The following is a 15,117-nucleotide window of genomic DNA, read 5'->3' as shown; positions in this document are numbered from 1 at the left end:
GAGCTAGGGAGTGTGTGCTAAATGGAGCAGTCATCCAACGAGCTGATCAGGAAGAGAATTTGGGGATCATTATGGACGAATAATTGAAACCACCAGTTTGGTGTACAGCTCCAGTAAAAAAAGGTGGAACAGTAAATAGGTTGTAGTAGCGAGGAGGTGGACTGCAGCAGGAGAACTGAAGCTGTTTGCTTATTTAGTGTGACTGGCACGTGAGAAACAACCATGAAATGAAGAGAATTTGTAAGTCAAGTTAGAGAGGCGAGTGCTGTTGGATATCTGAGCAGTCGCCATGCTACCTTAGGCCTATTTTCATGGTTTCTCTTTTGCCCAGCGTAATTTCAAGTGATCTCTGTCATCAGGCATCCATCCCTTCTACTCAGACTATCCCACAGGATGATAAATCTCTCAGGAAGCTGTTCTTCGTGATCAGCCTTAATTTCATCACATTCCTGTGTGCAGCTCCTTGTTTGGCCGTAAAAAATACATATGCCCACACTCTTTGGTATTTATTGCTTTAAATGTTTGTAAGCTATTATGTGGTCTTTCCATTTACTCATCACTCAGCCTACTGACAAGCTGCGTTGTTTAACTCTGAAGAGGGAAGACTGAAATCAGCCTGTTTAGCCACTTGCTCCTTGCTGGGCTGGATCTCTCAGCTCCTCTGGTCTCTCCTAACGAGAGCAGGCAGTAATGAGCCCCGTGTTTCAGACGTGGGGTAGGGCTGTGCGGAGAGGCTCCTCTTTGAAGCACAGAGGCTTGTTGATTCAGTCTTTTGTGCTGCTGTGAGTTGGGGACCCCCAGCCTGTGTTCCTCACAGTGCTCTGAGCACGTAGCAGGCTGAGAGGTGATCTCAGGGTCTGCTTTCCTTATCTCTTTCTGTTAGGACTCTTTTTTTTTCATGTCTGGAGACTTTCTGTAGAGAGTACTGCCAACTTCTGCTTGCTGCATACCCACTTTTGGGTTTGAATATTAGAGCTCTCCGGTCTCTTGATGAATAAATACCTACGTTAGCATGTGTTGAATAGTTAATGCCTTTGAATGTGGTGCCTTGTTTGTTTTTTTTTTTTTTCCAAAGTGTGGTCCAGACTCCTGCTGTCAGTGCACGCAGTAGGTCTGTTTAGTTGTTCTCTCTTGTTTTATTTGTACTCTTAAGTGTATGTTATATGGATTTACAATTACAGAATCACAGAATGTGAGGGATTGGAAGGGACCTCGAAAGATCATCTAGTCCAATCCCCCTGCCGGAGCAGGATTGCCTAGACCATATCACACAGGAACGCGTCCGGGCGGGTTTTGAATGTCTCCAGAGATGGAGACTCCACAACCTCTCTGGGCAGCCTGTGCCAGTGCTCTGTCACCCTCACTGTAAAGAAGTTTTTCCTCATATTTATGTGGAACCTCCTGTGTTCCAGCTTGCACGCATTGCCCCTTGTCCTGTCAAGGGATGTCACTGAGAAGAGCCTGGCTCCATCCTCTTGACACTTGCCCTTTACATATTTATAAACATTAATGAGGTCACCCCTCAGTCTCCTCTTCTCCAAGCTAAAGAGACCCAGCTCCCTCAGCCTCTCCTCATAAGGGAGATGTTCCACCCCCTTCATCATCTTCGTGGCTCTGCGCTGGACTCTCTCTAGCAGTTCCCTGTCCTTCTTGAACTGAGGGGCCCAGAACTGGACACAATATTCCAGATGCGGCCTCACCAGGGCAGAGTAGAGGGGGAGGAGAACCTCTCTTGACCTACTAACCACCCCCCTTCTAATCCACCCCAGGATGCCATTGGCCTTCTTGGCCAATTAGAAACCATGGGTCTGGTCCTCTGGTCAGGTTGGGAGCCCAGTTGTTTTTTAACCTCATTCTCAACAGCTTTAAACATTAAAAACATATCAGGCCACCTACCAACTCATCTGTGGGGAGGGTTGGTTTTTGGTTTACTCCTACTTAACCTACTGGAGATGTATGCAGAAAATTTGTCTTTCTGTTTGGAGGATTTTCTTGTCACTGCTGTTGCTCCTCTTCCTTCTTTCTGTTGAGAATCAGCTTTGTCTTGTGTATTAGAATTGTAAATTTATGCATATTATGCTTGTGTATACAAATTTGTATATTACTCAGATTAGCTTAGGACCACTCCCTCTTTCAAAAGGGAAAGATTAGAATTGAGAGAGCTTCTTTCTTCTTAATTTTTAAGCTAAGGGCTTTCTAAACCAGCCTGTTGAGGTCTGCGTTCAGCCGTTCGGTTCCGCTACAGCCCTTCTAAATCCAACTGAATGAAAGAAGGTAGATTTGAATTATTTGAGATATTCATACTGAATATTTGACTCGATGATCCCTGAGGTCCCTTCCAACCTGGCTGATTCTGTGAGTCCAAACTGGGAATGTATATTCAGTATTCAAGTATAAGAATGTAAGTTGGATAAAGCAAATAATTTAAAAAAAAAATATACAGCAGCTGGACTTTGAGAGTGTTTACCCTTGGAAAGATTGGAAACAGGTTTCTCCTGAGAGCAGGGGCAGTTTTAATCAGCATCAGTGAGAAAAATGAGGCCTGGAGTGACATTGTTCCACGCTGCATCCCTGTGGGAGCAGGGAGGAAGGTGCCATATGCTGCGCAGCATTTGGCGATCGCTGCCGGACAGGGCACGGTTCATCCGCCACCTGCGTAATTCACCCCCCAGATGATCGAGGGGTAAGTTTTACATATGCAAAATGCAATATGGGAAGCTGCAGCACCAGAGGAGATATCAAAGGCTACCAGTCTAGCTGCTGCTTGTGCTAACGCACCACGCTGACCTGGCTGACCTCAGCTCGAGGTGCTTGCGCAGGCTGCTCCCGAGTGTTAACCTTTCCTTCGGGTGCAGCTGCAGATACAAGGGGACGCTTGTCCACAGCCATTCCTGGGATTAAACGGCGTTCAGACAGGGCTCCACCTGTGTAACTGCTAGTAAAACCCCTGCCCTTTTTCAGGCAGACTTAGTGACGTTTTGTGGGTTTGAAACTAGGGCCGTCGGACTGATGCGAAGCGCTGTATGGGCGCTCTCATGTCGGGGCAAGTCTTTTGCGTTGTTCTATATTAGTCTGCTCTTAATGTACTGAAATTAGCCCAAAATAAGCTCTTCTTACACGAGTGTCAGCACATTGTACCAAGTTGCAAATACAGAGAGGGCATAAGGCACAATCCTTTCCATTTAAATGATTTTTTCATTAAAAAGTTATATTGGTATGAGGGTGCCTTAGTCACTGCAGGTTGTTTTGCTTCCAGTGCCAGAATAAACTACACAAGTGTGTCCACAGAGAACAGGAGGTTTTGGCAGCTTCAGCTATACCAACACAGGCAGCGTTTCGCAGTGTTGACAAGTGTTTTACAGCCACTTTGGAGGGTGATTTCAGTGGCACTGTAACCTACAAACTCTATCGGTTTCGGAGAGCCGCAGCAGAAGCACTAAAGCTTCTCACAGTTTTTCCAGGCAGGGTCAGAGCAAACCGAACAAAGCCAGGATTTACATCTTTGGTACGTCCAATTGCCCAACTTGTATCCATTTCATGCAGCTGTTGCTGTTGAGTAAACTGTGGGCAGCAGCTAGAGGTTGACTCAGGAGTTATCACATGTCAGAGGGCTGCGTTGGCTAGAAGAGGATAATAAAGTAATAGAGACGCAGCTTGATGGTAGCCTGAAACACTCTGACGTGGGGAGAAGGTGCCTTCTGCCTGCCAAAAGCTGGGGGAACTCGCTTGAAGAAAAGCCCACATTTCCCCCAAGCAAACATAATGGAGCAAACACACTGAAAACACCTTCAGCAGCCTCTGCTCGAGCACTGCAGAGTTTTTCACCAGGCTGGTTTTCAGCCCTCTGAGAATCTGCTCTCTTAAAACTATTTTCAAATTGATGTGGCCAGCTTGGGTAGTCTGTGAAGCAGGTTTGGTGCTGTGCAGTACGTGGACGCTTCAGCCTGCAGTTGCTGTGAGACTGTGATAAATATTGAGAATTTTGAGTTCCCCGCAGCTCCTCGGCTGCGGTCCCGGCTGCCCCAGCACTTAGCACCTTCGAGCAGGTCTGTTGTTTGGTTTTATCTTTGCACGGCTGCCAGACCCAGCTCTTTGGAGCAAGGTGAAATACCGAGTCATGTTATCCCACTCTGTTTGCATTTCTGTGCCTCGCTTACTGAAGTAGTTAGGAGGTTGAGTCCTTGTTTGAAGAATGTAATTTATTATTTCGCTTTGGCAGCCAACCACTGTTTCACTTGAGCCCTTCTTAACCTATGAAGGTCAGTTGGCTGCGTGCCTGGCACAGTCATAACTCTTAACACTGACCTAATCGGTTGGGACAGCTACAGATCCAGAATTTGCGTTACAATGACAGGATGAACGCAGTGCTCCAGCCAGCAGTGCTGGGAGGAGAAGCCAAGCAGGCACTCTGTCCCCCTGTCCAGCGGCATCGTTGTTATTATTAAGCAATAGGTCAGATGAGGAGTTTCTTCCCCCCCCTGTTCCTAGCTCTCCCCCACATTTGAGGACTTGCATGGCAGTGTTTCTCCCTTGGACTTGGAAGGGATTCCTTAAAGCCATTTAAATTAGTCACAGTGCCTGCTGCGTGGTGCAAGGTGCTGCTCCTTCCCCTCTTGCCCTGCACTCATTTTTCTCCACCGTCACGGCTCTGTCCCTCTGCCAGCCCCACAGAAGAGTGACCCTGGCTTTCTCACTTCTCTGTCAGCCCTGCTAGTCTCACTAAAGCCCTGTTTGACGTTGCTGGTAGAGGCTCCAGAGGCTGGTTTTGCTCTGTACAAATTTGTGAAGGTGGCCTTGACCATTTCAGTCAGTTTTGGCATTGAAAGGATTCCACTGTCTCTGTCCTTGCACCTGGAGGAGAGCAGAGATGATGACAGATGAATGGGCTTAGTTTTTTGGGGTGGTTTGTTTTTTTTTGTTTGTTTTTCAAATGAAAGGTTGGAGTGTCCCTTAACAATCTTTTAGGGTGGGTAATAGTAGATTGCACTTAATTCTTGGATTAAGGTAGTTCCAAGCTAATAGCATTGATTGTTTGGGATGTGTAGCACCACCTGTGGAGCAATGGCTTTTTACCAGTGGGGAAGAGGTAGAGAAAGCTACGGTCATCCAGGGTTTTGGGAATATATAGTCTTAAACCCTGACTCTTTCAATTTCTAAAGAAATTACAGTCCCTCTTTTTAATGAGCAAGTGAAATATGTGGCTAAAACATGCCAGTGTCTGCGCCTGTTTTTAAAGTTTCATTTGGTGGAACTGATTTTGACTTACCAAACCTCCCAAATCACAGAATCACAGAATCAACCAGGTTGGAAGAGCCCTCTGGGATCATCGAGTCCAACCGTTGCCCTGACACCACCATGGCAACTAGACCATGGCACTAAGTGCCATGTCCAGGCTTTTCTTAAACCCCTCCAGAGATGGTGACTCCACCACCTCCCTGGGCAGCCCCTTCCAATGGCTAATGACCCTTGCTGAGAAGAAATGCTTCCTAATGTCCAACCTGAACCTCCCCTGGCCAAGCTTGAGGCTGTGTCCTCTTGTCCTATCACTAGTTGTCTGGGAGAAGAGGCCGACTCCCAGTGCACTACACCCTCCCTTCAGGTAGTTGTAGACTGCACTAAGGTCACCTCTGAGCCTCCTCTTCTCCAGGCTAAACACCCCCAGCTCCCTCAGCCGTTCCTCGGAGGTCAGACCCTCCAGACCCTTCCCCAGCTTGGTCGCCCTTCTCTGCACTCGCTCCAACACCTCAACATCTTTCTTGAAGTGTGGGGCCCAGAACTGGACACAAATCCACTTCTCCCACCCTCCACCCTCCTTCTTTTGGGAACTGTAGTGCATGGCACCTTAGCGTAGGGTGAGCAGTCTGGCTGGAGGCCACCTGCGTCAAACAATTTGTCCTGTCTTGAATTAAACAAATCTGAGTGAGAACTTGTAAACCTCGATCTAAATACAGGGTACGAGCAATTGCTCGAAGTTAAATGAAATTATCTAAGACAAAAGTGTAGCTGCAAGGGGCATTAGACCCACATGCTATCAAAATGTTCATCTTCTTAGCAGATGTCCCACCATCTCCCACACCTGAGGAAGAGAAAGCTCCATCTCCACCTCCTGTACCTGCTCTGAAAACTGAACTGGAGCCTGCATCCACGGAGGTAAGAGCATATTAGGGTGATTAACTTCTGTTTTTATCTGACTCCGAGGGGGTTGTCCAACCACTTTTCAGGTGCTAGGGGAGAGGTCCTGTTTGCCTGTCAAGTCCCTCATGTCATCCTGCTTGGAAGAATCCACCATGTTCACTAGCTCATGCTTTTTCTAGACCATTATTTAAACTCCAGCTTTTCTGCTGACATAGTGGAGGTTTCTGTTTTCTTCTCTTTTTCCATCCTAATGGTTCTATGGATTGTGGCTCGTGTTTGAACACTTTTCCCTTTTGAATCTTGGCCTCAGGAGTCAGGGCAGGGCCAGAAATGAAACCAGAGACTCTTGATATTCAACCTTATATCGCAGGGAAGCGGCTGCGTAAGGGAGGTGTCTGGGCTACGAGTGGTAAGAAGTTAACCTCTGAGCTGAGAAAATACACGTAGTTTTACTGAAAGTGCAGCAGTTTCTCACAGCAGGAGACCTGATGTCTTGCACACCTTGTTATTTCCTCATTCTTCAGAGGTATGATGGGACAACCCCAGTGCCACCTTCTCGCATATCTAAACACATTTCAAAATGTCGCATGCCCCAGAAGGATGTGTCCCCTGTGCTGGCAGACAGGAAAGCTTGCTGGCTCATTTAAGTTGTATTTTGTCTCTCTCAAATTTGTCCCGGTAGCGTGGAGAGAATTGTGGCATTAGCAAAAATGAGACTAGGATATCCTGGGAAGGGACAGAATTAGTTATCAAATCATTTCAGTTTCATTAGACTAGATTTCACTCCTGGAGCTGACACTTTTATGACCTGTGTACGTGCATGGGGCCTCACCTCTTGATTTCTCACAATACTTCAATGTCCTTCAGGTTTCGGCTGGAGGGAGGAAGAGGAAACGGAAGCGTGTGCTGAAATCCAAAATGTTTATTGACGAAGAAGAAGGCTGCATGGGTAAGACTAGCTGTCTCCTACACCTCAGTGGAACTAAATTTATTGAAGATGTATTGAAGACTTTTATAGACCAGCCTCTCCCAGGCTTAGAAAGAGATTCACAAAGTTGCTTTGTTATTCCACTTCAATCTCATGCTCCCACGTTGAGGTACCTGCCCTTCTGGTGAAGGGCAGGGTAGGGAGTCACGGAGCTGTGGGTGAATCCTTGCTCTTTTTTTATTATTCACAGCTTCTTTTCAGTTCTCCCTTCCCTCCTGCCAACATGAGCACCTCCTTCATTTGCTCTCCTCGTTTAAAGATGATGCAGATAGAGGTCTAGGATTTGGGGTAAATTCTGGCTGAGCTGTTTGTTGGAGTGGGATTTTTTTTTTCTTTTCTGTTGGGGGATAAATCCAGAGCTGTGCAGCAGAGCTTGATTATACATTAATATAAACTTTAAGTATCCCAAATAAACAAGGAATAAGTTGGGGCTTAAATCCATGAGAGGATTTCTGTTTCTGATAAGGATGGCTCTGCTTTCAGGAGGGAAGAGAGTCTCTACAGAAGTACAGAGGGACAAAGGCTTTGAATTCCAGCCTGACTGGACACTGCTTCCTCCTGTGACCAGGAGAAAGCTGCATAACACCTCTCTACTTCTTCCTTCTCTGTGTCCTGACGTTGAAGTAGAGCTGCAGGAATTCAGAATCTTTTTTCTTTTTTTTTTTAAAAAAGGTTTTTAAAATTTAAGAGAGTGGAATGTGTTTGTTGTCAGCTCAATTCTATGGGATGCTTAACGTTCTCCAGCCTTGCTGATCTGAGTAGATGTCAAGGGAGCTCAGCCAGTTCTAGGAGGAGATGTGTTGCCGTTGCACAGGTTTGTCATCGTGCATAAGCGTGGATAGATACAGGCTTGCTTGGCCCAGATTTGGAGCTGCCTGGACGTGAGTCAGCTTGTGTCTGTTTGCACCTATCTGTAAAGTTGTATCTTATGTTTCCTATTAACTTGGTGTGTCTCCTTTAAAGAAATATAAAGCTAGCACTCAGCAACTGGCTACGCTAGTAACTGAGATCTCAAGTACTGGATTTCTGTCAAAGAATTGGACTTGCACAAAGTTTTTGACTGCTTTTGCTTTGGCTAGTTGGGTTATGGGGTGTTTTGCTCTCCCATCCCAGATAGAACCATTAAAACACTTGGAAGGAAAATGGAATAAAAAAAGCATTAGCTGGGGAGTTGAGTTGAACAAGGTCTGCGTCCAGAGCTCGCAGTAAGGACTGTTCCGGGTTCAGCTTCCAGCAAAGAGTGCTCTTCTCTTTCTGCTCAACCCTCTCCAAACGTACCAGGGCTGGGAAAATTGCCTTTCTTTCTCTTCTCCCCACCCCCAAGGGGTTTAATAGTCTCTTGTGAAATCCAGACCTTTGGTTTTACAGTTCGTATCCACTATCACTTTAGGAAAAGGGAAATGCAAGCCCCTGTTGTGCCTGTGGGAGACACATCCTCTAGGATGGAGAGAGGGATGGACCTGGGATACTGAGGCACTGGGTAGGGAGGAGACGCTGCTCTCTGTACTAAAAATCTGCCAGTCTGTTGGGCAGAATTTGCTGTCTGGTTATTGTCCAGTTTCTCTCCTCCCCTCCCTTCCCCACTCTTTGCATGCACAGGCCTAACCACTCCAAGGCTAAATAACTTGCAAATCTCCCAGGCTAATGTAAATTGTTGTTATTCTTTGAAATATAGGGGCTTTTTCCCCTCTTCCTGCTGTCCTTTTTTTTTTTTCTTTGAAACCTAGTCCTTGTTTAAGAGACATTAAATCCTGACATTAGGATTAGGCTGTACTTTATGTTTCTCCATGATTTGAAGTGATCATTTTCACAATAGCTGCAATAGCAAGGAATCGGTGTCAAAAAGCAAAACTAATTTAAGGATTAGCCCCGAGGGAAATTGAGCAATTAAAGTATCTGTGGAGTTAAGCACGAGGCATGTTACCATGCGTCACAGAATCACAGAATGGTTAAGGGTTGGAAGGGCCCTCTGGAGATCATCCAGCCCAACCCCTGCCAAAGCAGAGTCACCCAGAGCACGTTGCACAGGGTTGTGTCCAGGTGGGTTTTGAATATCTCCAGAGAAGGAGACTCCCCCCCTCCCTGGGCAGCCTGTGCCAGGGCTCTGGCACCCTCAAAGAAGTTCCTCCTCATGTTGAGATGGAACTTCCCATGTTTCAGCTTGTGCCCATTGCCTCTTGTCCTGTCACTGGGCACCACTGAGAAGAGTCTGGCCCCATCCCCTTGACACCCACCCCTAAGGTATCTGTAAATGTTGATAAGATCCCCCCTCAGTCTGCTCTTCTCCAACTGAACAGTCCCAGCTCCCTCAGCCTCTCCTCATAAGAGAGATGCTCCAGTCCTTTGATCATATTTGTAGCCCTTCACTGGACTCCCTCCAGTAATTCCTTATCTTTCTTGAACTGGGGGGCCCAGAACTGCCCACAGTTACTCCAGGTGTGGCCTCACCAGGGCCGTGTAGAGGGGCAGGAGAACCTCCCTCGGCCTGCTGCCCACACTCTTCCTCATGCACCCCAGGACACCATTGGCCTTCCTGGCCCCAAGGGCACATTGTTGGCTCATGGGGAACTTGTTGTCCACCAGAACACCCAGGTCCTTCTCTGCAGAGCTGCTCTCCAGTAGATCAGCCCCCAACCTGTACTGATGCATGGGGTTATTCCTCCCAAGGTGCAAGAGTATAGTCCTCTCTATACTTGCCTTTGTTGAACTTCATGAGGTTCCTCTCTGCCCAGCTCTCCGGCCTGTCCAGGTCTCAACTGGAACTCAGTTAAGTGGCTGCTCTTAGTCTATAGCAAAGGGAACTAATGAGGTTTAAGCCAGTGTATTTCTGCCCTGCCCTTTCTAAAGCTTGAGACAACTCACGTGGACTTGTGTATTGGAATATGTGTGTGTATGTTGTAGGTAAATTCATCTCACAGCACTGGGTTAAGTTAGAGCTCGTGTAATTTGGGTTACTGATTTCGTGAGTCTGGCTGTGAGCTGAGCATCAGTAACTGCAAAGCCAGTTGCCTCCGAAGGGAGGTTGGTTTGGGTTTACAGTCCCTGTTTGAGCATCCCCTAGCACTGCAGAGCAGGATTTCATACCATTCCTCTCCCGGTCTCTGGTTACGTAGAAAACCTTATTTAATTTGATGCTTTAATACAAGTGAAAGCCAGTTTCCCAGAAGAAGGGAAGTTAGGACATCTGTTTAAAAGAATACAGTCGCTGAAGAAAAATGGCTTACTAGAAGAATCCCAGAGCACTGCTGGGAAAGCTGATCTAACAACATTTACCAGTATCTAACGGCTTTCATCAGTGGAGCTGACTCCACTTTAATTTCCGTGAGTGTTTTTTTATATCCCGTAGCTTTCCATCACCAGCCGCTGACAGCAGTGAGCTGGCAATCCCATTCAGCCTTGATTTCAGTCATGGGTTTGGTTTTATTTTTTTAAGGGATTCCTTTATGTTCGCCCTGCTTGCCCACTTGTATAGCAAGAAGCTGCCCCCAAGGTTTTCTGCTGCTTCTCTCATCTCTGAGATGAGCTTCACCAAGGGGAAGTCATGCTTAACAACTTGATGGCCTTTTATGAAGATGTTGAGGTGTTGGAGCGAGTGCAGAGGAGGGCGACCAAGCTGGTGAAGGGTCTGGAGGGTCTGACCTATGAGGAACGGCTGAGGGAGCTGGGGGTGTTTAGCCTGGAGAAGAGGAGGCTCAGAGGTGACCTTATTGCAGTCTACAACTACCTGAAGGGAGGTTGTAGTGGAGTGGGAGTCAGCCTCTTCTCCCAGGCAAGTAGCGATAGCACAAGAGGACACAGCCTCAAGCTTGGCCAGGGGAGGTTCAGGTTGGACGTTAGGAAGCATTTCTTCTCAGCAAGGGTCATTAGCCATTGGAAGGGGCTGCCCAGGGAGGTGGTGGAGTCACCATCTCTGGAGGTGTTTAAGAAAAGACTGGACATGGCACTTAGTGCCCTGGTCTAGTTGCCATGGTGGTGTCAGGGCAATGGTTGGACTCGATGATCCCTGAGGGCTCTTCCAACCTCATTGATTCTGTGATAACCCGGTGGATAGATGATGGTAAAGCTGTGGATGTGTCTATCTCGATTTCAGTAAAGCGTTTGACACAGTCTCCCACAGCATCCTCGCAGCTAAACTGAGGAAGTGTGGTCTGGATGATTGGGTAGTGACGTGGATTGTGAACTGGCTGAAGGAAAGAAGCCAGAGAGTGGTGGTCAATGGGACAGAGTCCAGTTGGAGGTCTGTGTCTAGTGGAGTCCCTCAAGGGTCGGTACTGGGACCAGTACTAGTCAATATATTCATTAATGACTTGGATGAGGGAATAGAGTGCACTGTCAGCAAGTTCGCTGATGACACCAAACTGGGAGGAGTGGCTGACACCCCAGGAGGCTGCGCAGCCATTCAGAGAGACCTGGACAGGCTGGAGAGTTGGGCGGGGAGAAATTTAATGAACTATAACAAGGGCAAGTGTAGAGTCCTGCATCTGGGCAAGAACAACCCCATGTACCAGTACAAGTTGGGGACAGACCTGTTGGAGAGCAGCGGAGGGGAAAGGGACCTGGGGGTCCTAGTGGACAGCAGGATGACCATGAGCCAGCAGTGTGCCCTTGTGGCCAAGAAGGCCAATGGCATCCTGGGGTGGATTAGAAGGGGGGTGGTTAGTAGGTCAAGAGAGGTTCTCCTCCCCCTTTACTCTGCCCTGGTGAGGCCGCATCTGGAATACTGTGTCCAGTTCTGGGCCCCTCAGCTCAAGAAGGACAGGGAACTGCTCGAGAGAGTCCAGCGCAGAGCCACAAAGATGATTAAGGGAGTGGAACATCTCCCTTCTGAGGAGAGGCTGAGGGAGCTGGGTCTCTTTAGCTTGGAGAAGAGGAGACTGAGGGGTGACCTCATTAATGTTTATAAATATGTAAAGGGCAAGTGTCATGAGGATGGAGCCAGGCTCTTCTCAGTGACATCCCTTGACAGGACAAGGGGCAACGGGTGCAAGCTGGAGCACAGGAGGTTCCACATAAATATGAGGAAAAACTTCTTTACAGTGAGGGTGACAGAGCACTGGCACAGGCTGCCCAGAGAGGTTGTGGAGTCTCCTTCTCTGGAGACATTCAAAACCCGCCTGGACGCGTTCCTGTGTGACATGATCTAGGTAATCCTGCTCCGGCAGGGGACTGGACTAGATGATCTTTCGAGGTCCCTTCCAATCCCTGACATTCTGTGATTCTGTGAGCTACGTTTGCTTTGCTCTTCCCTGATGTGCGTGGAGCTGGTGAGGGAAGGCTGGCTCTGTCTCTGGATTGTTTTGTCTGAATTTCAGGACAATCTAATTGCTTTGGCCTCGGTGGGAACCAGGCCAAGTCAGAATGGTGGTTTTTAACCATAAAATAGATGTTCCATCATCTCATGCTGAACAACGGATTCTGACCTCTTTCAGATTCATCACTTCCTGATAGCTGCTTGTCAGCCTGTGCAAGACAAATTGGTGGCTGCGGGCCAGTCCTTGGTTGAGAACTGTTTTAGCTGTGGAGGTCTTCAACACAGTTGACCCTTGTTTCTAGAAGAGGGCAATGCTTGAATAGGTTTGGAGAGGGAACTGTCCTCTTGAGGGCCCTTCACAGTGGGGAGCCTCGGGGTGCTGCTGTTTAAGGTGTGCATATGGCCTGTGAATGAATGTGTAGGGTGACACCAAGGCATTTTGAAAGATCTGGATGACATTAAAGCTCCTGAGTCATTACCTCAAGCTTCTCCAGGGGAGGTTCAGGTTGGACATTAGGAAGAATTTCTTCTCAGCAAGGGTCATTAGACATTGGAAGGGGCTGCCTAGGAAGGTGGTGGAGTCACCATCTCTGGAGGGGTTTAAGACAAGACTGGACATGGCACTTAGTGCCATGGTCTAGTTGCCATGGTGGTGTCAGGGCAATGGTTGGACTCGATGATCCCAGGGGGCTCTTCCAACCTGATTGATTCTGTGATTAACCTGCCATCTTACACTTGAGAAAGAGGAGAGCCAGTTTGACTCCGTGTATGGGAGGCCAGTCCAGTCATCTGGATCTACTGCATAACCTTGAGCAATGGCCTTAATTCCTGTATCTGGACCTCCTTAAACCTGAAATGCTCATTTCCAGCAATGCAGTGGGAAGGCTCCAGTGGGGAGGTCTCTGCTCTTTGCTACTCATGCTCAACCATCATCATCTCTTCTTCTTTTCTTTTAACCAGTGACTGAGAAGGTTTACGAGAGTGAATCCTGTACAGATAGCGAGGATGACTTCGCCAAGGCCAAGCCACCACCTGCACACAAACAGCCAGCGCCGCCTGTGAAGAAAGAACCGAAAGAAGAAAGGAAGAACCTGAAGAAAGGGGCAGCTACTGCCAACAGAGCCAACAAACAGGTCTCCATCATGGGGTTTTTTCAGAAGAAATGAGCTGGGTCTTTCTCCTGGTCCTCTTGGCAGCTTGGGAACGTCGTTCTTTTCATGTGGCTTTCTGAAAGCTGCTGCGTTGGAGGAGGACAACATGCAATCTTCAGTTACGTAAGATATCTTGCTTACTGTGTAAGTAAGCCCTCTGGACTAGATTTTGTATCAGAGAAAAGTTTTGTTACTGCAATAATTTTGATCGTCTTTACTAAGCAGTGTGGGAATCACCAGCTAGAAGCAAAATCTAGGGGAACTCTGGAAAGACTGTTAAACTATTCACATGAAATTTTATTTTTTTAATATGCCCTTTCGCCTGTTCAGTGCTGAAGGCCTCTTCCACAAGTGGTAGATGGACTAAATTAGTTGTGGCATTTTTTTCCCCCTTTTTTTTACACCCCCAGCTCTCCAGATCGATCTGAACGTTCACGTTGGGTAGAAGCTGTGATGTAGCAGGTCTTCAGGCGTACACACAAACACTGAACATCTGCTTCAGCTTTAACTGAATGAAATGAACTTAATTTCCCCCCTAAGACTGGTAAATAGTTTTTGCTCTGCCTTTCATAATCTTTTTTTGGACAAAGCAGTGCATATAAAATTCTCTTTTCTTCCTTGAACGTATCCTCTGTAAATTGCTCAGATGCCTAATTATAGCCCGGGACGCTGTTGGTGCTCTGTCTTTGCAAAAACATCTTGGAGGCTTCCCACACAATTGGCTCTGGTGTAATTGGGGGAAGACTTCACTGCTCTTAGGAAAGCAGCTGTTATCTTTAACCTTAAAAATTAATCAGCCAAAGGGAAGGGTGATTAGAGGGCACTTCTGATAACACCCATCAGGGACCTGCTGTTGTCGTCTGTGAAGAATTACACGCTGCTTTTTGGTTTTGTAGGTTTTGGTTTGCCTGAAGTTTTTATTTACAGGCATAAACTAGACAACAGAAGAGTTGTTTTCTAGGACATCTCGTCATCTGCCTGCTGAAGGAAGCGTGTCCCAGCAAATGGTCCTCAGGAACCGGTTGTTGGAGATAAATAAAGCACTGCAGTCCTGTTAATCCGAAATGAGTCGTCGTTTTGGATGCCTTCTGGCTTTCTGGTGCTAAATCTGGTAGAAATACAGAGATATATAAAAAGCCAGGTTTTCTAGAGGATGGGTGCTGAGCGTTTCTGAAGCTTGGCCTGGTGAGGGCTCCCAAATGGGCAACTGATGTCATCAGTGGTAGTTTGAGTGGTGTTAGGCCAACGTACGTATGGGTGTGTATGTGCATGTTGGTTTATAAAGAGTTTGTGCTTGGCAGAAAGGTAGATAAAGTCTGAAAAATGTGAGCCAAGACATGTCTTCAGGACCCAGCTGAAAGTATTCTGCCCTGTGGCCAGTAAAAAGGCCAACTGAGTGTATTTACACAGTCATTTGGGCCAGGAGATCAGGTTGGTGGCTTGAGAAACTTGAACACGCACCTAATAGTGACCCGCAGTTGACTTGGTGGACGTCACGTCCCCCTGGGCAGCTGAGAAGGGTTTCATGCTCTCGTGGTGTGTTTGAGTGAGGTGGGCAGCAGAGGTCCATGGGGAAAGAATGGACAACCTTG

At 47.3% G+C, this 15,117-nt stretch overlaps 1 protein-coding gene across 4 annotated transcripts in view; it reads left to right on the top strand.

Moving 5' to 3' along the window:
* Positions 1–14,583, top strand: part of POLD3 (DNA polymerase delta 3, accessory subunit) — a 56,738-nt gene extending 42,155 nt beyond the window's left edge. For 3 of the 4 annotated variants that reach the window (XM_068419029.1, XM_068419018.1, XM_068419037.1), the window contains 3 exons: positions 6,053–6,150; positions 7,003–7,084; positions 13,335–14,583. In XM_068419029.1, coding sequence (XP_068275130.1) covers positions 6,053–6,150; positions 7,003–7,084; positions 13,335–13,540 — 386 coding nt within the window. In that variant the 3' untranslated portion in view covers positions 13,541–14,583. The remainder of the gene's footprint in view (positions 1–6,052; positions 6,151–7,002; positions 7,085–13,334) is intronic. The other variant, XM_068419023.1, reaches the window with a different exon arrangement.
* The last annotated feature ends 534 nt before the right edge of the window (positions 14,584–15,117 follow it).

The sequence above is a fragment of the Nyctibius grandis genome, chromosome 2 (genome assembly GCF_013368605.1).
Source record: "Nyctibius grandis isolate bNycGra1 chromosome 2, bNycGra1.pri, whole genome shotgun sequence".
NCBI classification, from domain to species: domain Eukaryota; kingdom Metazoa; phylum Chordata; class Aves; order Nyctibiiformes; family Nyctibiidae; genus Nyctibius; species Nyctibius grandis.
This window is presented reverse-complemented; position numbering and strand designations above follow the sequence as displayed.